We start from the raw sequence: 24,026 nt of genomic DNA on the forward strand, positions 1-24,026 counted from the left end.
CAAAAGCTGCTCATGCGGTAATTAACATGACTTCTTACACAGACTAACAGAGGTTCTGAGAAAGCAGAAGCAAACAGATGGAGTGGGTTGGTGTTGGCATTGCACAGCAGGGGTGCTTAGCTCTTCATAAGTGGGTCAGTAATCTAGAGCAGGGGCTAAATAAGTACAGAGGTCCTTTTGACACTAGCCCTCTGAGTAATTTGTAGTTATCTTGCTGAATCCTCCCGGCCAGCCAGTAGGATTCTAATCACATAATCCCTGTGTATCCTGAAACGTAATGTTGGCACGTGAGTTCACTTTTCTAAAATACATAATGAACTGGGTAGAATTTAAGATCCTGTCTTTATGCTCTCCCTTGCAGTTTTGACACAGCTGGGGGACAAGAAGCAGTCAGCGACGAAATAAAGCATAAGCATCCATTTACACAATTTATGTTCCACTGGAGCAGTTTATTCCTTATGAGTATGAATTGCTCTGTTGAAACAAATACTTTACAACTAGTGATAGCTAAAATCCAAGCAAACTTTAACAAAACCATGCCACATAGTGAGTAGTCAAATGGCATTTTCACAGTCTTTGTCATTTAAAAAGTCATTTCAGTGGTGGCAGTGAGGTGTTGGAATTGGAAGCAGGGAAACAAAAATCAGTAGTTTCAGTGTCCCAGTATTTTGGTGTGATCAGTTGGGTAGTGTTTCTGGCTTAAAAAGAGTATAGCTATACTTCATGGTTTTGTCTTGCTTCTTAAGCAAGACATAGCAAAATGGAGTTGCTTTTGTAAAACGCCTGATAATGAACAATTAATAAGAGTTACATGGGGGCAGGTTTGGGATAATGTTGACCTAGGTTGTTGTAGCTCCTATTTTATTTTATTTTTTCTTAAAGTTTTTGGGGAAAAAAAAGCTGTCAAGGGCTGGAGCAGCTCTGCTCTGGAGCCAGGCTGAGAGAGCTGGGCTGGGTCAGCCTGGAGAAGAGAAGGCTCCAGAAGAGGAGACCTTACAGCAGCTCCAGTGCCTAAAGGGGCTGCAGGAAAGCTGGAGAGGGGCTCTTCGTCAGGGACTGTAGTGGCAGGACAAGGGGTGATGGGTTCAGACTGGAACAGGTGAAGTTCAGGTTGCACGTAAGGAAGAAGCTCTTCCCTGTGAAGGTGCTGAGGCGCTGGCACAGGGTGCCCAGAGAAACTGTGGCTGCCTCATCCCTGGCAGTGTTCAAGGCCAGGTTGGACAGAGGGGCTTGGAGCAAGCTGCTCTAGTGGAAGGGGGTCCCTGCCTGTGGCAGGGGGTTGGAACTGGATGAGCTGTAAGCTCTCTCCAACCCAAACCAGTCTGACATTCTGTGATAGCTGAAAGCTAATGCAAAGCTGTTCTTCCTGAACTGTAACTGTGTGCATCCATTTCTCATGCTGAATTCAGATTATATGCTGACATTTGAGTAGTGTGACTACTGTATTAGGGCTTTATCTTATCCAAAGGATGAGTACTAATGGATATAATCTGCCTATATGGGAGTAATCCCCAGGTACAACTGTAGTCCTCATTTGTTGCATGTGGTAATCCATTCTCTCTTCCCCAGAAGATTCCGTCTTGCACTGTGCTTTCGCTTAGCTGTTGCTGAAGCCATAGAGCACTGCTGTACTTCATTTCCTTGCTGGCAGTTTCCTTGTTCTGCTGCCGACGTGGTCGGCATGATGCAGTGCTGAACTGAGCCATATGAGACCACTGTTTTGTTCTCTTTCCCTTTTAGTATATACAAGAGGATTAAGGAGATACAGGTGCCTCCCATCAGTCTCAGCATCTCTAGCTTTTTTTCATTTTAGCATTTTTTTCCAAGATGTTCATGTGCTCATTTCAGTGCTGTAGAAGGGTTTAATACAGCATCAGCTAACTTCCTGATTATACCTAGCGAACTTCCTTCTTTAACAGATGTTCTTTTTCATTGATGTTAATAGTAGCATGTTACAGTTATCATGTAAACTGGCTTTTGATACCATATGTGGAACTCTATGAAATCACTGAATCTTAGCTTTAATGGGAAGTCCTGAGTTTCTGCAGAGGAGTTAAATTTTATCACTACTCAAGTATTAGAGGAAACAACAGTGCAAAAGCAAAGCGATGTTAAATGCTGATAAAAAGTGACCTAGGAGATTACTGGCTGGAGTAAGGTTTTAGTACCAACTTCCTTAAATGCCAATTCAGAGATGCTTTGCTGTGGTGCTAGTACCATGCAAGTGCTTTAGAGTCTTAGGTGAAATGCAGCATCTGCTTCCCGTGTGGAGAGAAGACTAATACTCCTGTCAAACCCTTGCTTCCTAGCTTGCTGTACCATTGGAGTTTTAGAAGGTATTATCTGAAAAAGGTTTTTCCTTGCTTAACAGTTCAGTATGTATGCAAAAAATGTGCCCTCTGTCCTTCTTGCTTAACATGAGAATAGCATACTTGTGCTATATCCCCTGGTTTTTAGAAGCTTATTTTTGCTTTTTTTTTTTTCCTGCAGCCTCCCAGTTCTGGCTTAAGTGAGATAGAGAGGTTTTTGCAGAATGTAGCTGATTTGCAGTCAGCAATTAGACTGCTTAAGCACCTTGCTTCTGCTTCAGATAACGAGGTTCATTCTGAATTTCTGTAACATCCAGAGGCAAAGAAGAAACCCTGCAATGGGTTCTGTGGTTTTGGGTATATGGAAGACTGCCATTTCTGAGCTTAAAAGGCTTCTCTGGGTGTTAAAGTGACTAATGATATTGACTCTTTTCTTGCATTTGCTCATAGTGTCCAGGAAGTCCAGTACACCATAATTTTGTCTTATGTATTCTGCGAGGATTCAGATACTTAAAAACTGCAGAATCTGGTGAAAGTTCATCGAGCATGTGAAGGGTTAGGGTTATTTGATGGGGTCAGAATTCTCTAAACTCTGCAGTGACTTAGCACTATGGATAGCTAAGTAGCATAGCTTACAGCAGATGATCAAATTATTTTCTGATAACTGAAGTTTATTTTCTTGAGCCTTGGTTCTCTTTCAAGGCTGTGTGGAGACTTCATAGCATCCTTCCGGTATCTGAAGGGGACCTAAAGGATGCTGGAGAGTGACTCTTAGGTGTAAAGGACACAGCTTTTCTTGACTATAACGTATGCCTCCAGTTATCTTTGTTTGTTTGTTTTTTCATTCCTTGGGAATCTTTGTCAGGTAAGTGATTGCATAGCTGTATGCAGTAACCTAGTTTTAAGGATGCTTTTGATCACAAGTAAAGATGTCAAGTTAATGTGGCTTCTGGAATAGACTGTTTTCAAGCTTTAAGAACTTTCCTTAAAATAAGTGATTTCAGAGGATAACAATACAGAAATTCCTTTGTTCCTTCTCAGGTTAAAGCTCTAGGATATGTGTGATTTCAACAGTCACCCACTGAGGTGCACATTGAGGGCAGGGAGGTTCCTCTGGAAACTGGTGTAGGAGAGTTCCCAATATCTGCTGCTAAGCTATGAGTTGGTTAGCAAAGAGGACAACAGCAGACAGTTGGGTTCGCGTAGTAGATCCTAAAATAACTTTGCAATCCAGACAAAGGTGAAGCCTGTTTTCCCAGAAACAGGACTTGGCACTGTTAGTTTGTAGCATAGCTGCAATAATTGAGTATTCAAGTTAGGGATGAACATTGATTCTTAATCATACCTCGCAAGTTGAGAACTATTATGTACAAAGAATGTTTTCAAACCATACACTGTATTTCAGTCTTGATGCATTCATTTAGATCTAAATTGGTTCTATAAATGTTTGAAGACAACAGTGGAACACTGTAAGGTTTCTAAAATAAGTATAGATATTTAAGACAGTACATCTGAATACACTAAAGCACCATTTTTATTGCTGAGGTTACAGGAAGAGCATGCTTGTAAATTGTTTGTTGATAAGCTGACTCCTTTTTCTCAATATAGGATTACTGAGGATAAAGTAGAGCCCCCTCTGCTTCCCTCTTGCTGTAATTTCACAAAAAATACTGCTTTAGAACAAATCTAAAGAGTTTTCTTCCTGAAAGTATGGCAAGATTGCTGAGATTTCAGAGACTGTTGGCCAAGATTAGCTTTGAAATCCTCTGCTGCTCCTTGTGATAGCTGGTGCTCTGAAGGCTTTGGATGTGTTAACTGGAGAGGTTTAGTAGAACGATCGAATTTCCCTTGCTCTTTGCAGTCCCCTAATTGTGGTGGGACCGGAATGTTGTCTCTGCATTCTCTCAAAGACTAGAGGAAGTTCTTGGTCCTTTCTGCATGTGAGAGGCTACATACCACAGGGTGGTATGGGCAAAGCAATGGTGTGTTTTGCAGTAACTTCCTGTTGTGTGTGGCATCTCTTTACCTCGGTGCTGTGTGTACATAATCCTCTGGCAGCTTTGCAGTGTAGCTTCCTCTTCATAAATGGTGTTTTGCAGCCTGATTATTAACAGCCAACAGCTGCTTGCTAGGTGAATAGAAGTCTACCTGCACTGCCTGAACATCAGCAGCCAGGCAGCTGCTTACCTGGTGAATAAAGTCTACTGCATTGCTTGAACATTAACAGCCAAACAGCTGCTTGCCAGGTGAATAGACTCAACCTGCATTGCCTGAATATAAATTATGAAAAGGTGATCCTACAAGAGAAACTGTTGTTGCTGAAAGTGGCAAGTGCAAAACAGTTGGCTTTAGGGGTGTTTTTCTGACCTTTTGCAGTGTTTTTAACCTGTATTCAGAGTTACTCAACTGTTACAATGACAGCTTTCACCTGGTATGTGTTCTGTAGTGCTGTATTGCGCAATCAGAATTAGCGTGTGCAGGGAGAACAAGAGAGCTCTGAGAGACTGCACTAATTTCCTTAGAGCCTTTATTACAGCTGATGTGGCAGAAGCTGGCACCTGGTTTTCCAAGACCATATCCTGCCCCAAGACAAATGAGTCCAGCTCTTCTTTGTTTCTGAAAGTTTAGGATAATGTGGTTATAGACAAAAGGATACTGGCCCTAGTTCTCTGTGTGTAAAGTACAGTGTTCAGACTCTAGGTTGCAAAGTTTGATGCTCTTGAGGCTTACGCAGCCTTTAGGTGCTGCATGGACATATAATGGGAGATAAAAATTCATGCCAAATTTGACTTCAGGTCTCAAACTTAAAATTCTGAACTTGAGGTTAGCAATCAGTAAGACAGTGCTAGTGACATTACCAACATCTGAAAACTACTGTTAGGTATTTTCTTTAACTACAAAGCTCTCATAAAAATAGTTCTAACTGGTGTTTTATCGCAAAACTAAAGGTAGTGATGAGGTAACTGGTGGTCTCAACCTTCTCAATTTCTTTTAAGCTGATTAAAGAAAAATAAGTCTGTTTAGGCAAACTAACCATGTGGAGATACCAGCCTGTCTGGTGTTAATATTACTGAATTACATATAAGGAAGGAGCTGGACAGCTGTGCAGCTTCTGTTGTACTTGTCTTAGGAAACTGACTTTAAACAAATGCCTTTTGACCTTTGGTTGTGAAAACAGTATTTGAAGCATTTCTTACTAAAGTTTTGTGAACTGGTCAATACTGTTGTGAGGTCCTGTTCACTGGGATGATGAACTGTTGTGGATGGGGGTGTGACAGAGTATGGTGAATGGTCAAAGCAGAGTAAGCCAAAAAGTTAAATGCTGTCATTCCCTCTTTCCTTACCCTTCCTACATAATTTCCACAGTAAAGCCTAAGAGTAGATTTATTTTGTTTTGCTTTCTCCTATTTGATTCATAGCATTAGTGTATGTTGTAGGTAGAGTAGGATGAAGGATTAGTATGAGTGTAAGATAATGCCTCCCCCCGCAGTAGCATATTTTACTTCTACCAACGCTTCCTACTTGAATGGCCACTAAGCAGCAAGACCCTATTCCTGATATTTACAGAACAATACATGTGCATCAATGAGAAGGCATTGCCCAGATGCTGCATATAACAGCAGCTGAGGCCTTTCTTTAGTTGGATTTAAAAATTAATTTGAAGACTAGCCTTCTAATGCAGTGCCAATTGAAATTAAGAGTAGTGATTGTGTTCAAGTGTAATTGAGTGGAGTTTTATTAAAAGTACTAAATCATAACTGTTAGCTTGGTTTGTTGCATAGCTGTGGCTGATGTGGAGGGCTGCATTGCTGTTACTAAGGTTAAGCTTTAGTGTAGACATAGTTCAGGTTATAGCATCTTATAATATTGATGTCATCCTGAAAAAGGAAGTCTTAGAATATTAAACAAAGGGCTGCCAGATTTAAGCTCGTGCAATTCAGGAAGCCATGTGACTTATCCACATAATTTGTTACAGAAACGGTGTGCCAAGCAGAGCGTATTGGCATGTCATTTCAGGCAGGCCAGCATGTGAAAACAGAAATTGAGCAAGATACTTAGCCAATACCAAAATGCTGCATAGTTCAAAGGAGCTTTCCTCTCGAGTCACAAGGCAAACCTGTTGAATTCTGGGGACTGTATCGTATACTAACTGGAGCACTGGGTAGAGGCTTGGGGGATATGGATTCTGGCTTTGCCTCTGCTGCTTTCTCACAGGTAACCTTACAAGTTTTTAATTTGCTGTCATTTTTCAGTCTATAAACTGAGATTAATTTTTGTAAAGTGTATGTGATGCTGCTTCTTCACCTCACTGGTATAAGCTGTATTATTTGGTTAGGGAATGTAAGTTTAAGGCATCATTCCCATTGGAGTGATGTGGAAGGCAAATTTGGGGGTGATGAGTTGTTGGAATTTATGAAAGTTCTTTATCTTCAAGTTGCTGTTACTCCTCATTAGGATTGCCTTAGGTAAGAAGCAGGAAGAGTCAGAACAAGAAGTCTTAAAGCTTGCTTCTTACGTGCCATTAATTGTTTGTCAGGTTACAACTGATGCGGGGGCTGTTGAATTTTAAGCAAATTAAAAAACAGCTACTTGTGATTGCTGTAGTGACTTAACGTGCTTGGTGAATCCTGGTAAAAAGCTGTAACCAGGAAGAGTAATGCCTGTATCTGGCACATTAAGAAGTCATGTTGGTCACTCAAGAAAAACACTGACTGTGCTTTATTGTTAATATTGAGCCCCAAATTACCTTGTAAATACTTACTTTTCTTCTAATAAAGAATTGGAGCTTTAGTCCGCCCGTGTCAATGCTAAACTGTTCCCTGGCTTACTGTTGTAATTAGCATCTTTGTATCAGGCCAGCTATTCAGTGTGATGAAGATTTCTCTCCTTATTATATTCTTTTTGTAGAAGTCAGCTAATTTAGTTTTCTTGGTTCTATAATAAAACACCTGAGAGCTCTTCTTACTAGGGTGAATGTTTTATGACAACTCGGAGCAATTTTACAGGAGAAACTTCCCAGTTGTGTAGCTCAGGCTGTTAGTCTAAGAAGAATTTATAGGATAAACAACATGCTGCAGTTCTTTTACAGCTGCAGCTTTGAACACAAATAGCTAGTTAATGGGCTCCCTACTGATTTAATCCTGCTTGTAATCTACACCTGCTAATTTAATAAAAGCAATTTCCCGTGTCTTGTTTACTACTTGTTTCTGTTCATTTACTCTGACTTGGTTGCAGTGCTGATTGGTGGAAAACTTCTAAAATTTACAGTATACAATGCTGTAGTCATCATGAACAGCTTTCGTTGGCTTCTGTCATGCTGCATTGTTTGAAGCAGACCAGCAGGATACAAGAGAACAATCGGCAGCTGGAGTGAGTTCACATCTCACTGCATATGCTTCAAAATTGGCAAAAGAACAATGAGATTGGGAAAATCCCCTTGAACAAGTGCTACCCAGTGATCTGACTTCAGCGTTTGTTCAGAAGAGATTCCCCAAATTGTGGCTGTTGATTCTGAAATGTACAAGCAGGTTTCAGTAGGTCAAGAATTTAAAGCTTACTTTCGGAGTTTTTGCCTGAAATTGTCGGTAAACTGACTGCTTCTTTGGGTGCTTGAGTTGTCTTTTCTTGGGTACTGGATAGAGAAAAGCCTGATGCCAAGGCAGCAAACTGATTTTTGCTTTAATGCAGAATTTTAAAGTTGCTGTTAGATGAATTGGTGACTTAAATTCTAGAACTGGTCTCCACTTCCTCCTTCATGGGAGGCTTCAAGTCAAGTTCCTCTAATATTTAAAATTAGTTCATGATGTAGCTTTGGTATTTTGAACATGAAGAAAGGCTGATACCAACTGATGTGGACTGTTGCAGCTTTGTAGCATGGAAAGATGTAGACAGATAGGAATAGCCTCATGTTCGCAGGTCCTTGCCCTCATGGGGGACTTCAGCCACACTCTCATGATACCTCACATGGCATATTGTGTACAGTTCTGGTGTCTTCAACATAAGGACATGGAACTGTTCGAAGACCTCCAGAGGAGGACCATGAGGATGATCTGGGGGCTGGAGCACCTCCTGTATAGAGACAGGCTGAGAAAACTGGGGCTGTTCAGCCTGGAGAAGAGAAGGCTGCGGGGAGACCTCATAGCAGCCTTCCAGTATCTGAAGGGGGCCTGTAAGGATGCTGGGGAGGGACTCTTCATTAGGGACTGTAGTGCTAGGACCAGGGGTAACGGGTTCAAACTTAAACAGGGGAAGTTTAGATTGGATATAAGGAGGAAATCCTTTCCTGTAAGGGTGGTGAGGCACTGGAATGGGTTGCCCAGGGAAGTTGTGAGTGTGCCATCCCTGGCGATGTTCAGGGCCAGGCTGGACAGAGCCTTGAGTGCTATGGTTTAGTGTGAGGTGTCCCTGCCCATGGCACAGGGGTGGAACTGGATGATCTTAAGGTCCTTTTCAACCCTAACTATTCAAGATTCTACGAAGACTGATGCCTTTTCTAAGCACAGTTAGTAACCAAAAAAATCAATGTTTTGCTGTCGCCTTTGTCTCTCAATTAGATGTAATATAGTAGGACAAAAAGCTCACTTAAGTGGTTGTGTGTGTTGCAAGCTGCATTGCTGGCAGCCATGTTAAACTTAATTTTTTTAATCTTTTTTTTAATTTAAAATGGCTGTAATAGTCTGTTCTGTGATAGGAAGATGTTTTTACAAGAACACAGTGTCAGTGTGTTTGTCCATTACGTGGGAACACTTCAACATCTTGGCCAGTAACGACAGACCTTCCAAGAAGGATTTAAGCAGCTCTCTTTGCAGCAAGAAGCCATGTACCTCTTTACTTGAATGGTAATGTTCCTCAAGCCTTTGAAACTCTCATCTTTCTGGCTACAGTGGAATCACAGACTGGTTTGTGTTGGAAGGGACCTTACAGCTCATCCAGTTTCAACCCCTTGTCATGGGCAGGGACACCTTCCACTAGAGCAGGTTGCTCCAAGGCCCATCCAACCTTGCCTTGACAAAGGATGAAGGATATCCATGAATAGGACAGAGAGCAGGGCAGCTGCCACCTTAGCAGCAGGCAGATGGTAGTAGATCAGGGTTGACTTGTGTTAGGTGGAGTGAGGAAAAGGAACTATTGGATGTCCTGGGAAGGTGCTTTAACTGTTAAGCAATTGCATGTGAGGCAAGAGCATTTATGGGCATTGTCTTCAGATGTGTGTTCTGGGTGTGGATCATGAGCAAGATGCTGAAGACTTTAGGACTTGCATGTGATGTTAACACATCCTTTCTGTCTCCCTCTAGGCAGCAAGGAATAGATTTTAATTCTTGTTCAGTTGTCCCCTGCATACACATTTTCTGGCAACAGTGTCTAATATGGGGTCCTGTATTTTGTTCTGAGCCTGAGGAGAGCAGAGGCACAGCAGGACACACCTTATTATTAAGTTGCTTTCTTGATTGTTGCCTTTTTAAAGCACATAAGACAGTATATCTCAGCAAACCCAATAAGTTAATTCTGAAAATAAGATACTGTGTTCTTGTGTCAGAACAATTAAACTATTCATGCCTCTATGGCTGCCTTTCTAATTGTGAACTTGCTTTAATAGTTCTCATAAAATATGGACATTGCTGTGAATGATGATAATGTCATTGTCTTATTTAATTTTTGTATTTGAATGTTGGAGAGGGACTCTTCATCGGGGACCACAGTGATAGGACAGGGGGTTTAAACTGGAACAGGGGAAGTTCAGGTTGGATATAAGGAAGAAGCAGCTCTTTACAGTGAAGGTGGTGAGGCACTGGAACAGGTTGCCCAGAGAAGTGATAAATGCTTCATCCCTGGCAGTGTTAGTGCCAGGTTGGAGAGAGCCTTGGGTGGCATGGTCTACTGTAAAGTGTCCCTGCCTGTGATCTTAAGATCCTTTCCCACGCAAACCATTCTGTGATTCTGTTATTTAGAAAAATAATACAACAGTCATGGCACAAGGTACCATCCAGTTCTCTTCTCTAGTGTGTTGTTTGGGAAGCTTCCTCTATGGCTCAACCTTAACTTCATTTGAAATGCCTTACAAGAAACACTGCACATCTTTGTAATATAATACCTGCTGTTTCTTTGAATTTTTGTATCTGTCCTCTTTAGAGATAGTCTGTTTTTTGGGCTGTGGATCAAGTTTAATGTATTCTAATTCACCAATTTTCTGCTGGGTATGAATGGCTTAGGCTGCAGTAGGGGTCATTCTGGGTGTAGAGGATTCCATACATTGAGTACTTTGTATATCCTGTGTTCATTTGTCTTCCTGGGATTCCTGGGATGGGTGTATAGGGGAAGCTGTCCACAGCCAGCTTCAGTTTGAAATGAGGTGTTAAAAGATCCTGTAACTGTTGTTCTTTTGCCATGTCAGTGTATTTTGGAGGAACATGGATAAGATGAATGTCTTGCAGTGCTAATCCTTTACCCTCACTAAATCGAATACCCAGTAGCTTGAGAAGGTTAATCAAAAAAATCACAAGTTTTCTCAGCTGTCCATCAGTTGCAAAACAGCCCACTCATGCATTAGCATCAGCCACTCACCCACTTGGAGAATGATGGACTGCTTAAAACAAATTATTTGACTTAGCCCTTGGTAGCTGTACATGTGAGCTTGTGGGAAGAGCTTTCACCGCACCTACTATGACTAATAGTGGTCAGAGAACTTGAGGTAGTTTTTTTTTCTCATGTCTGTCTTGTGCTCATCCTGAAATGTGTGTGCTGAGCCGTGTTTATGTCTTTTTGAAAGTATGATCTTCTAGGAGATTGCTATCTCCTCTTAACAAACAAATTTGTAGTGGATAGATCAGTCAGCATTTTGATAGGTATGCCTTCCTATAAACATAGGATACTTCTGATTCTGTTGAGGTGCATTAAGGATGATACAGAGCATTAATCTGTGAAATTGCATTGGGTGTCATCTGAACCCATCACATAGTATTGCTTACTAATGCAAAACAAAAATAGAAAAAGTAACCACATATGGTGTGAAATGAAATTGAGATGAATCTGAGTTCTTCATTTCTTATGTAATTTGTAAGTAAAAGAAAGGTATTTAACAGCTTGACATTGCTCCCAGTCTGAAAGACCATGCTTGTCATCTGTCTCTTTAGTGGGAGCATTTCAGTGGTAATTTAAGCATTAGAAAGGAATTGCTTGATCTACTGTTTTCATAGGCTCTCATACAATGAGAGCAGAGGACAGATGGCGATTTCTCAGCTCGAGTGAGTTACCGAACATCGTTGCTTCATAGCTGCCTTGTACCTGAAGTGGTGCAACATCTCACTAGCTATGTGGAGCTCTGATTCTTTTCCTACATGGATGCTTTTTGGAGCATGTGTTCTGATTATGCTTCCTTTACTCTGATAATAAGCTTTGATCCTTTTATCTCTAATAAGAGGTATTGGTTTTGTCTTCTCTGGAAAGCTTTTGTCAGAAAGTACAAAGACATTTTCCAGTGTGGTGCTCTCAGGTGAAATAGAGATAACATGTCTGAGCTAACTAATGTTGAAGATAGGTAATGAACATGGTACTTCCAGCTATGGGAGTTTCAAATTGGCAAACTTGAATGCCATTTGAAGTGTTTACATTTCTAAAGGTACTAGGAGAAACTAAAATACATCAATCAGACAACCTTTATTGAATATAATAGCATAACCAATGAAAGCAGTTTAGGGATTCCAAGTTATCATTTCAAGAGTGTCATCTTAAATATGAGAATCCATGTCCTCAGAGCTTGTGGGTCCACATGATCATATTTTGTTTTCTCCGTATTTTTTTGTTTGGGGTTTCCCTTACCACCACCTGGTTTGTGTCTGGGGAGCTGCCATTGTGAATCCTATTGTACACTTGTCATCCTCACTAGATGCAGGGTATATAGAAGCCACTGGTTTTGATGGCTTTGTTTTTGAACATGCGATTGGGGAGAGTAAATCTGTATTGTGGTTCATCTTGTCTCCAGTAAGGCTGCTTCAGAGATTGAGATGTACAGGTTGTAGCTGCTGAAGGCTGTGGTGTTACCTTGAGAGTAGGGAATTGTAGGGCACATTTCCCAGGGAAGCTGTTAGCTCATCATTTCCATAGGCTTTTTTTGCATGCTCCCTGCCTTCCGTCTCTGAGCATGAGACTCGTGGCCAGCTCCCTGCCAACTCCTGAGTGAGGTTGAGCTGTACTGCATACCTGTTATTTCTCAGTCGCCATCTCTGTGCTGCTTGACCCTTGCAATTTAGAAACCTACAAGTTTGCAGGCTCTCCACCTGACTTTGAACAGGGAGTAAAGGCTCTTTGATAGAATCTACATCTGAACAGACCATACGGACAACAAGAAAAGAAATAAATATTTTACTTCTGCTTGGTTTCCGTGGCATCCTGGAAAAATTGCTCTTGAACTTTGAAGTGCTATCCTTCCAGCACCTCCTAGCATCGAGAGAAGAGTAAAGGTAACACACTGTTGTTGTCTGTTTTATTTTGTCTGACAGCATGGGGCTAGCACATCAGGATATATAGGGGAAAAGAGGAGGATAAAGTGCTTTGAAGGGGCCTGCCTTGTATCTGTATTTCTGCTTTTGCAGGCAGCTTGTCGCACGTGCAGCCAGGAAGAAGTGTGTCTTTAGAAAGGGCAACAGAAGCTTATAATGTTCATTAGGATGACTTGTTGGCCTGGCACTCTTCAAAACTGGAAGAAACTAGCTACTGTCCCTGAAATGAGCTATGGGCAGCTAAGATGTTAGGCTGTGACAGAGTGTCTTTTGTACCTCAGGTTCCACTTTTGCATCCCCTGTGGACATTCTTAAAGTTTAAGCTGAAGTAAATGGGAGTTGTTCAATGACTTTTTTTCTTTCCCACAGTGTTAGAGAGGTTAATTGTATCCTGTGCCTCCTGCTTTTCTGGCTATTTTGATGTGTTAATTTTTTAGCATACCTTCATTTATAAGGAAGGTTATTAAGTCATTTTCCTTGGTTCAGATGCTATATTTTGTGTTTGATGTAATGATACTGAATATACTGTACAAAATTCTATGTAAACTTTATTCCTGAAAGGGTTCTAATGATAAGTTGTGACATGGCTCCTGATTTATACTCCACTAAATACACACATACATAAACATTTCTTTCTTGGATGTAGTGTGTTCTGAGTATCTGTGTGGGGAGGAGGCGGGGAGATAAGGTACGATTACTGTTTTCAGCAGTAATCTTTGTATTGCATATGCTCAAAGAAGAAAAGGTCTGCTTTTGGATTTGGGGAAAGAGGGAAAACCAAGCTTTTGCTTAGATAAGCCTAAATCTAGGGTTGGAGACAACTGGGGGAGCACTCAACTGTGGGATCCAAATGCCCTGGCTGCCAGGTTTACTATTGTTCTTGTTCTGAAAGAGAAACCTGTGCTTTCAGTTCTGTAAGATTCTTGGAGTTTAGAGCTCTTTCAGATGTTACTTATTTTCCTAGACTTAATAGGATCTGTTTCTCCTTTGAAGAAACAAAGAATCTGTTAACAGGCTAACTGCCCGCCTGTACTTTCAACATGTGTAAATACCCATTTACTCTGGTTGCTAATACTACCTTTTAGCAGAAATTCCCCAAGGAGGAATCTTGTCCAACTCCTCTTAAGGGTGAGTGACCCAGCAGATCTTTGTAAATCATTCTTAAGAAGAATTCACACTTGTGCTTTTATATTTGGCATTGGGTAAGATATTAGCTCATTCCTCTAGCAGTACTCAGGAAAAGAACAATTATTTCTTATTGAATTACAGAATGTTTACGTTTTTCTAATGCAAGGAAACAAGATCAGGACCTTTGTGTTACTTCACATCATTCACAAGCAGGGATGAACTGCTGTAGCTTTGAGTCACAGCATGTGATAAAATGTGTATTCCTGGTTACGGGTATAAGTGACTAGGCAACATTTTGCCACTGTAATATAATACCAGATGTAAGTAAAAAGGTTGGTCAATTCTGCAGGGGTACAAAGTGATTTAAGAGTCAAAAAGTAGTATGGCAGATATGGGAGTAATTTAACATTTGCATTGTTATTGCAGATCTCTTTAATGTTTTCTAAGTAAGCTCAGTGCAAATGACCTTTCCCCTGCCACCCCCAGCACAGGGAAAAGAAACCACGAACAACGTACATTTCAGTAACTGAGCCAAACTACATTTTACAGTAAGATTTTGTTCAGACAACCTGCTGTACAGCTAGATGAGGTACTGTTTGCAAAGGCAGGTAATATAATTAGCATTGCTGCTAGCTGGTATATAGACATTTTAGGCTGTATTAGGGAGAAATGTTAACTGCTGGCATATAGAAAGAACTGTCAAATTAGAATAGAAAAGCAGCCAACATATTTTCATTTGAAACCCAGACTTGAGGAAACCATGGTCAGGCAGATTAGGTAGGAGCTGTTGTCTGTACTGAATACAATACTGTGTAAAAAAAGTTAGTATGCAAGGTTCAGATCTTCAATGTGTAGACTTTAACCTGTTTTCTCAGGCAAATGTAACAGAAGCAGCTATGAGCAATGTTAAAGCAATGGCATTTGCCCAAAATAGAAAATCAGATTGCAGAAATGTAGTGGCCATTTCTTACTACTCTTAACTGCATTTTGGACAGCATGGTGTAGCTCTTGAAGCGAATTCTGCACCTTTTTTCCACCCTCTTGACAGAATGTCAGTCAAGGTAGTAAATCCTGTAAATGTTAGGCTGCTATAAAGGTGTTTGTGTGCCTGTGATAAATAATTTCTCCAGTTCAAGTGAAAACCCAATCATTTCTTCTGTTGTTTTTTTTTTCTTGTTTAATCTTTTGAGTGAAATGTGAGTGAAAACAAATAGCAAAGGGAGGGCTTTGCATGAGAATTCTAGATTTTGAAAATTCCATTTGCATCTCCCACTTTAAAACAGATAAATGGGGTACTGTCAGTTTACTGAAATTACTTTCCGTTTCAGTCCCAGCTCCAGCACTGTAAATGTAGGGGCAGACAAACTAGATTTGGTGGATGAAAGGCTCATGATTTTAAGATGCAGGAGAAAGACAAATGGAGAAGATTGCCTTGAACATGGACTTGCAAATGTGTTAGTGGCTGTAGATTCTCAAAGATGTGAAAGGTTCGGGAAAGACGGTAGGAGTTCAGTGTAATACTTCACAAATAAGGAAGTTAAATGTCCAGGACCATTCCATAATGATTCCTGTATAATAGAGGCTTTGAATAGCATGATGCTATTTGCATTTCAGGTTTTGTTACCTTTCTAGTGCTACCACTTCAGTTGAGGAGGCTGTCAACTAAACCCTGTGCCTTTTAGCTCCTTTAAAAGCTGTTCCACTTTGCAAGACTTTGAAGAAGAAAGTGGAATTGCAGATATGCATGAATTGTGACAATATTAACACCTTCTGTATAGAGTTTCTGGCACTTCATATGTAAATATCTTTGAAGTGGTTCTGCCTACTTTCATCTGATGTTGTACTTGTTGCAAGCACTTCATTTAGTACAAAAAGTACCTAGAACAATGAGCGCTGCCAGTACTGTAAATAGTGTTAGTGGTAGGATAGTTGCTTTGTTCATTCTGTGTCTCAGTAAAAACTGGTAATATATTAATAGTAACAACAACCAGTAATATACCAGGCCAACAGATACCAGCCGAAGTGTGTGTGTGACAGTTCTAGTGCGCATAGGGTGCAGTTTTAAACTCTGCTGGCTTCAGATTCTTTCAACTGTTGGGGCAATCCCAGGTACAGGTTAGGCAGAGAAGGGATTCAGAGCAGCCCTGCGGAGAAGGACTTGGGGGTGCTGGTCAATGAGAAAATGAACATGAGCTGGCAGTGTGCGCTCACAGCCCAGAAAGCAACCGTATCCTGGGCCGCATCAAAAGGAGCGTGACCAGCAGGTCGAAGGAGGTGATCCTGCCCCTCTACTCTGCTCTTGTGAGACCTCACTCAGAGCACTGTGTGCAGTTCTGGTGTCCTCAACATAAAAAGGACATGGAACTGTTGTTGGAACAAGTCCAGAGGAGGCCACGAGGATGATCAGGGGACTGGAGCACCTCCCGTATGAAGATAGGCTGAGAAAGTTGGGGCTGTTCAGCCTGGAGAAGAGAAGGCTGCATGGAGACCTCAGAGCAGCCTTCCAGTATCTGAAGGGGGCCTATAGGGATGCTGGGGAGGGACCCTTAATTAGGGACTGTAGTGATAGGACAAGAGATAATGGGTTCAAACTTAAACAGGGGAAGTTTAGATTGGACATAAGGAGGAAATTCTTTCCTGTTAGGGTGGTGAGGCACTGGAATAGGTTGCCCAGGGAAGTTGTGAATGCTCCATCCCTGGCAGTGTTCAAGGCCAGGTTGGACGAAGCCTTGGGTGAGATGGTTTAGTGTGAGGTGTCCCTGCCCATGGTTTAGTGTGAAGTGTCTGTCCCCCCCCCCCCCCCCAACCCATGGCAGGGGGGTTGGAACTAGGTGATCTTAAGGTCCTTTCCAACCCTAACTATTCTATGATTCTATAACTATAGTCCCAAATAAAAAGCTATAAAACTGGGCATTACTGATGAGACCTACCACTTTTATCTCTGGTTATATCTTCTGTTTTGCAAATACACTTGAAGAAATTGCAGGGATATCTTGGATGTCTTGGAATATGTGCAAGTAGGTACCATCTTATTTGATACTGTGGTTATGACTATTTGGATGGTACTTGCACATGCTTGCTTGATCTGCAGATTGTACGTTTATTTGGCTTTTAACCATGCTGAGAAACTGAACCTGATTAAGCACTCTAGGTTGAGTACCACCCTGAGCTGGCTTTATTAGTTGGCATCTGGACATCAGTGTGGGGATTATGGTTTGTTCTGTGTAGCTGCATCTCCAACTACTGAAGTTTCTAATTCAGAATTGCTACCACTGCAAGCCAGGATGCAAGTGGCTTTCTATATTCAGTAAGATGAGGTCATGCTGTCACAGACTAACATTAATTAATATGCTGGTTAGCAATGGTCATCTTACCCTGTTCCTTTTTTCATCTAGCTGGTCAGTCAGTCTCCTTTACCACCTAATCATATTGCAAATACAGGAATCTATTTTTGGGCAGTGTGTTCCAGTTGAAATGATGTCCATCTGTATTTTTTGACTCTTGAACGTGACTATAGCGTGTTACTTGAGACTCTATCATCCCATGTAGTTTATATCTGGTTATTACAGATTTTGATACAGACTTTGATTCCTTCAAGAGGGATATGATACATTAAAGCAAATGAAATTGTTCACTTAGGAGTGTGGCGCAAACCATGTTTATCCATGTTTATTCTTCATGTGCAGATCAAGAATTCATCTGTATTTGAATAGGGACTTGATAGTCCGGTTTTATCATAGAATGGTTTCTGCTGGAAAGGACCTCAAGATCATGTACTTCCAACCCCCCACCTGCCATGGGCAGGGACACCTCATACTAGACCATGTTGCCCAAGGCCCTGTCCAACCTTGCCCTGAATGCTGCCATTCAAGGGGTTTTTTAGGAGCTCAGGTTTTCCTGTTAAAGGAAATGATGGAATGGAAGAAGTGAAGGCATACTGTGTGCTGCTGCATAATGGTAGCCACATTAGAGATTCTTCTTGCCAGAACTGTACAGCATCATGTGAGATGCTGCTCCTTAGAAGATGAAAATTCAGGTTGATACACTAGCCTTTGTAACCCTCTCCACTTAGAGAAGGGCTCCAACAGAAGCATCTTTGGTTCGACCGAGTAATAACTTGTATGACTCTTTCTAGGAGATTCTCAGATAGGAAAAGCAGGACTGAGTTGCCCCCGGTTTAGTGTGTGTAGCAGGTTAACCAGATATCTGCTAGACTTCAACTTCTCCCTGGGTCTCAAAGAGCAGCTGTTATTCCTTGCAAGTATCCTTTGAGCATCTCTTCTTTCTTCAGGAAATAGTTTTCCCTTGTTAGAACTTCAGAACACCTGGGAAGCTGAGCCAGTGTGATGCTTTGTGTCCCTGGTGCCTGGTAATAAACTTACTAATTTTGTGGGGTCTGCAAAAGCAGCAATCTGATACTCAAGAAGGCTTGCTCTCGGCCTGCTAGAGGCCACAGAACATGGTGATTTGCTAATCTGAGCTAGTGTTGAAAGGTTGAAAATATTAGCTTTTGTATAATTAACTTTGTTTCTGTCAACAGACAAATTGTTTTGAGAACAACACTGATAATGCTCCTTGGAATGAAAGTGTCTGGTGAGAGGGAAGTATATTTGCTTTAAACTTGTATTTTGGAGTACATTTAAATGCTGTCTACACAGGAAAGATTTAAGTACAGCTTGGATGCAGGAGGCAAATTGTATTCTGGAAACAATGGTGGCTTACCACTGCTGTGATATACTGAGAGTTCAAAACCAATCACCCCTGTTTAGTAAAATAAGAAGCCTGAAAGGTACTTCTGGACTTCAGTTTGAGGGCAGTCTGCTTAGTAAAGGTGAAATGGTGATGTGTCTTGGGTGCCTCCCTCCTAATAAATTAAACGTGCCTGGAAATGTTCCCAGGCACTGTAGCCAACTGGCTCAGGACTGCCATGTCCATATCTTTAAACTCTTAGGTGCCAGGGCAGGGTAGCTTCATCTGAGCTGCCCTGTGTGAATCCCGATGGAGTGCGACTCACAAACCTGGGAATTGTGTGGGAGAACAGGACTTGGCACAGCCCAGTGTTGGGGGAATGTCCTAGCTGCTTTCTAGCATACATGATCACATTCCCAGGGCCTGGGAACGTTTCCAGGCAAGACTTAAGTTATGAGTGCAGATGTTAGTCCTTGAATCTTCTGAATTCTTTATGGACTAAGGCATAGAAGGACTCTTCATATCACAAGGGGTTTAGTGTGCTTCAGAAAGGGACATTTAGGAGAGAATGCCTCCTAGTTATTTTGGGGCAGTAATTCCATGCTACTGAAAAGTGTGTACCTCCCTTTTAGATGGTTTGAACATCATTCAGAATGCAGTCACCTTTGTAGCTGCCAGGGATGAGTAGGGAGTTTGCCCTCTATCAGCCTTTTGCTTGTGTATGAATAAGCATACTGTGGCCTTTCATGGGAGTGCTGTGTATGAAATACGCTTTTCACAGTTGTGAGGCATTTTGTTTTGATTTGGTGTGCGTGTGAATATTCAGAGCCCTACTTTACGGTCTGGGTGACGTGGGGGGAATGGTCTTGCATCTTTTAGGCAGTGAGTCTTTTATGTGAGCAGGGAAGTGGGGAGCCCGCTTTATTTCCTTCAGTGTTTTTTCCAGTGAACAGTAAAAGCTGTGTTCAGCTGACTTTATTGATCATGTTGGATGATTTTGTGCACACTTTTCAGTATTTGATTGCAGATTATTGGAGGTTTGAGTGTAGTCCTGGAGTAGATGAGCTAGTAAAACACTGGTATTTATCCGAGCTCAGAGGAGACAGACATCCCGGAAGACAGCGTGTCATATAAGCTGCTGATTGTAAGAGCAGTTTTGCTCTAACTGGTATCTTTTTCTGTACCTCCTGGCCTGCCCTCCCTCCATGATGTCCTAGTTCAGTTGCAAGCTGCAGCTTCATCACACAGCCACTTCAGTATGGTTTTCTTTCCATAGGATGTAGAATCTGCTGTCAGCGTTGGTACTTTGAATATTTATAGAGAGAAGAAGTTAGCAATATAAAATACTGTTCCTGTTCATTATGCTTTCTCAGGGGCTGTGAAATTTTACTTTTGCACGTGCTGTCTTAAAAGTCTTGTGAAGCAAATGTATGGCATGTCATGCTTGCACCAGTGATGCACCCCACAATTTGGGGAACGTGTAATCTGAGTGACAGCATCAGCTTCGGAGTGTTGCTTTGTATAAAGGATCTGTTGCTCAAAGGTAGTATGCTGCCAGAGCTGACTGTATCAATTAATATGCAGCAGGCTTTGTGTCTCCTGATTGTTCTTCTTATTTAATGTACATGATGATCTGACTTACCAGCAGTAGTGGTGCATATATAAAGACACAATACAGTGCAGGGATGCTTCCCTGTGTCCCACAGGCTGTCTGCATGCCTTCAGGGCAACTATTCCAGCCCTTCATGCAACCCACTGTCATGGAAGCATTTTGGGAATATAAAAAAGAGGTTACAGGCTTCGGTAGTACAGTGATGGTCAGTATCCTTCTTTATCCCACTCTTTCTGGAGAGCTGTGGTGGTGCCTGTGTCTGAGATAAGATGTAGCTTGTTTGGGAGAGTTGGCTTTTTGAAGAGCTGAATGTATGTTAGCGAATGGGCCTGCTTGTGGCTCTCTACAGCTCTCTAGGCAAAAATCCATCTAGTATGAAATTTTGCTTGTGTACATAATCAGTAAAATGTCAAAGGCCATTATTATATGAAATACTTGTGTTTGTGATAAATGCAAGCTGCTGCTCAGAATTACACTCTCGCTCCACCTTTGTAGTGCTTATGTAGTTCCACTGTTCACAGAAGACCTGATGAACAGAGGAACTGATGTGGCTGAAAACTAGCTCTCAAAATGTAAATTTTCCTCAGGTATATTCTGTGGTCAGCTAGCCAATTTACTGATTTGGGTTGCTGCTCGATTGTATGGACACTTCATCCTCCCTGGGATGGTATTAGAAATGAGGTCTGTCATGGACAGGTGAGAAGGAAACGAGAACCATTGATTCTCTTCATCAATAGCCTACACTTCTGTTTTGTTAAAGTCACTGTGGAATTGAGATGTGTGTCAGCCCTGAATGTAGTTTTAAGTACAGTGCTGTGCTTTCTGGTCTTTTCTTTCATAACACTAATAAATCCTCCCTGTGTGGGGAGGAGAAATAAGAAGACCTACCTCACCCCTCGTCTCTTAAGGACTCAACCCAAACTTGTAAGTGTATCTGCCAAGCTTAGGAGTATAAATTTAAATCGCAATGCCTATATTTAAAACTAGGAGTTTGGTGAACTTGGAGTCTTTTCTTTCTGTTGCCTCCTCTTTAAAGAGGTTATTTATTTTGAAGGCAGCGTAGCATCCAGTCAAACTTCAGGCTTTGTAACAACAAAGTGGAGATGGAAATCGCTTGCGAGCCAGCTTCTCTTTGAGATGCAAAGTCTAGTTGTGTATTACTTATATAAACTGTCAGTTTTCAATGGTTGCAGAGCAAGTATACATTAGAGCTGAGCTTGATTTATGCTTCTGAAAGTCTGCTGCCCATTTATAAGCCCCTGCTGTTTTCCTGCTTTGCTTAAATCTGCTGTTGCTTTTATTTTGTGCCTGTGACTGAAGGCTCCTTTTTTGTTTCCTGTTGTGATCTTGTCATTGAATCAGTTCGGGAAAGAATTAGTCTTCTTTCCTTTCCTCCTGTTTGATTTAGCAATTAAAGTTTTATTATTCTTCAGTTGAGTCTTAAAATACTATGCTGTAAACTTGTGTTAAACACTGTGTTTTTTATACTGTGGAAGAGACTATGTAGTTATTCAACTAAGCAGAGTACAGAAAATGGTGAGAAGTATCAGCTATAATGTGCTTTTCTTCAGAGTCCCAAGTTTTCCTGTTTTGGGAAAAGCAGCAAATTTGAGTATGTGCATGGAGAAGGAGAGTAATTCTTAAGTTGGTGGTACCTGAGAGTTAGATTGTGACACTCGGTTTTGAATGGCCTTTCTTTGAAGTCTTAGGGAGACTTATGTTTAAAACCAAACAAAAACAAAAAAAAAAAAACCACACACAAAAAAAAAGCCCAGAAACTACCCTTTAAAATTTAATTTTGTTAAGACCTGGGCTGAGGAAGTTTTGCCTGTTTTAAGGAACATTACAACTGTATTAACTACTTAAAAACAGAGAACTTGTTCACCTCTTAAAAACATTATCATTTACCTTGAATCACGTGTTCCATTTTGATAGCCTCCTTCATATAGAAAATATAGCATGAGATGTCAGTTTAAATGCAAGCCTAACAATGCTCTATCTTCTATGTGAAAGGAAGTGTTCTGTACATTTTTCCATGTTTGACATCATGGTGTTTTGAATAACCATGTTCCATATTCATATCAATTTTTTGTTTTTGTTTTCAATTTATGCACAGCACTTGCTCTGAAATTTGGGGACTGAGTACACCAAACACGATAGATCAGTGGGATACAGCAGGCCTTTACAGCTTCTGTGAACAAACCAGGTGAATATTCTGCCCTCTCTCGCATCATAGAAATCTTGTGGGAGGGATTCGCTTTGGAGGGTCTGTAATGGGATGATTTAGTTGTAAAATAAGACAAAAATGCTTCCTAGGGCCTCTCATGGTACAGCATTTTAAAATACTTGCTTGCCAGTATAGAAATCCAAGTGTTCTCAGCTGATGTTTTGACCAATGAAACTCTAATTCTGCATTATTCCTGTTTCACACCAGTGCTATTGAAAGAATGGGAAGACTTGTTAAAATGCAAGCCCTAATGTGATCTGGTATTTATATTAACAAAATTGGGAAACTTAATTCTTTAGGTCTAATCTTACAAAGTGTTTAAACTGCTTTGTATGCCACAAGCTTTCAGTTAAATCTTGCTAATTGGCTCAGATACAAGCTACTAAAACATTGTTTGTAAGTTCTTCAGTAGTTAATGGTGGGCAAATTCTAAACAGGGTCTTTATTTTTTCATGTCACATTACTTGATTTGTGTATTGAGGTTTGTCTCCCATCCCATAACAATCATAAACATCTGCATTTGTGTAAGCATATGCAGTCTGTCTTAAAACTAGCAAAACATTTTCAGCTGGTAGCAAGGCAGATGAAGTCAAGAAGATAAACTGTACAGCCCTTACAAGATGTGCATTCATGCTTTTTGTGTTATACTGTCATGTGGATCACTTGGACAGCTGACTGCTTATAGGCTTATTTGCAATACTGTGGGAATTCTTATGCTTAAAGACGTAAAACATCCATGCCACAGCAAAGCCTTGAGGTTTAGCAGCGGAAGGGACTGTTAAAGTGTGTGATTATTCTTTTTAACAACTGTCTTCTGAATTAAAAAATAAAGTATATGAAGTAATCATCCTAAATACTTGGTTGGAGGTAGAGTGGCTTTTAATGAAGTCTAAATTCACTGGCAGTAATTTGAGCAGCTCAAAAATAAGTTAAAACACTGCTTGATACATCATTTCTATCCCATTTGAAGCCTTTTAATACAAGTATAAATGTCACTAGCAGTGTCAACCCGCTGAATTCTCTGAATAACTAAACAACCTATGCCATGTGTGTACACTGTTGCTTAAGCAATCAAGAGACAGCATGCAGTCTGTAAATACTTCTCAACATTTTTGCCCTATAGATCCCTCGATGGCCGTCTGCAGGTATCTCATCGTAAAGGATTACCGCATGTTATTTACTGTCGTTTGTGGCGCTGGCCAGATCTTCACAGCCACCATGAACTTAAAGCAATTGAAAACTGTGAATATGCTTTTAATCTTAAAAAGGATGAAGTATGTGTAAACCCTTATCACTACCAGAGAGTGGAGACACCAGGTAGGAACACTCCTTCTGACTTGCTATAGCAGCACCTATACTCATTCAGCATGATGTTTTAAATGAAAAATAAAGGAAGATGATGCTTTCTCTTGCCAAAGGTACAAGATTCTTAAAGATGCAACTTTTGAGAATATTATCCACCTGAAAGTTTTTAATAGCAAGGTTACTGAAAAATCTTTACAAATATGTTGTATACTCCAGATAAACCCTTCCAGTACTGCTAGCAGTTTCCAGCTGGCTAAGTA

The 24,026-nt window shown here is 40.9% G+C and overlaps 1 protein-coding gene across 2 annotated transcripts in view; it reads left to right on the top strand.

Moving 5' to 3' along the window:
* SMAD2 (SMAD family member 2) overlaps positions 1 to 24,026 on the top strand; it is a 51,609-nt gene that overhangs the window by 13,608 nt on the left and 13,975 nt on the right. The window contains exons 3-4 of one of the 2 annotated variants that reach the window (XM_061450508.1): positions 22,351 to 22,440; positions 23,585 to 23,778. In XM_061450508.1, the coding sequence (XP_061306492.1) occupies positions 22,351 to 22,440; positions 23,585 to 23,778 (284 nt within the window). The remainder of the gene's footprint in view (positions 1 to 22,350; positions 22,441 to 23,584; positions 23,779 to 24,026) is intronic. The other variant, XM_061450509.1, reaches the window with a different exon arrangement.

The sequence above is a fragment of the Pezoporus flaviventris genome, unplaced genomic scaffold (assembly GCF_033815535.1).
Source record: "Pezoporus flaviventris isolate CSIRO_AGI_PZ_B2104156 unplaced genomic scaffold, CSIRO_AGI_Pfla_v1 ptg000010l, whole genome shotgun sequence".
In the NCBI taxonomy this organism is placed as follows: Eukaryota; Metazoa; Chordata; class Aves; order Psittaciformes; family Psittacidae; genus Pezoporus; species Pezoporus flaviventris.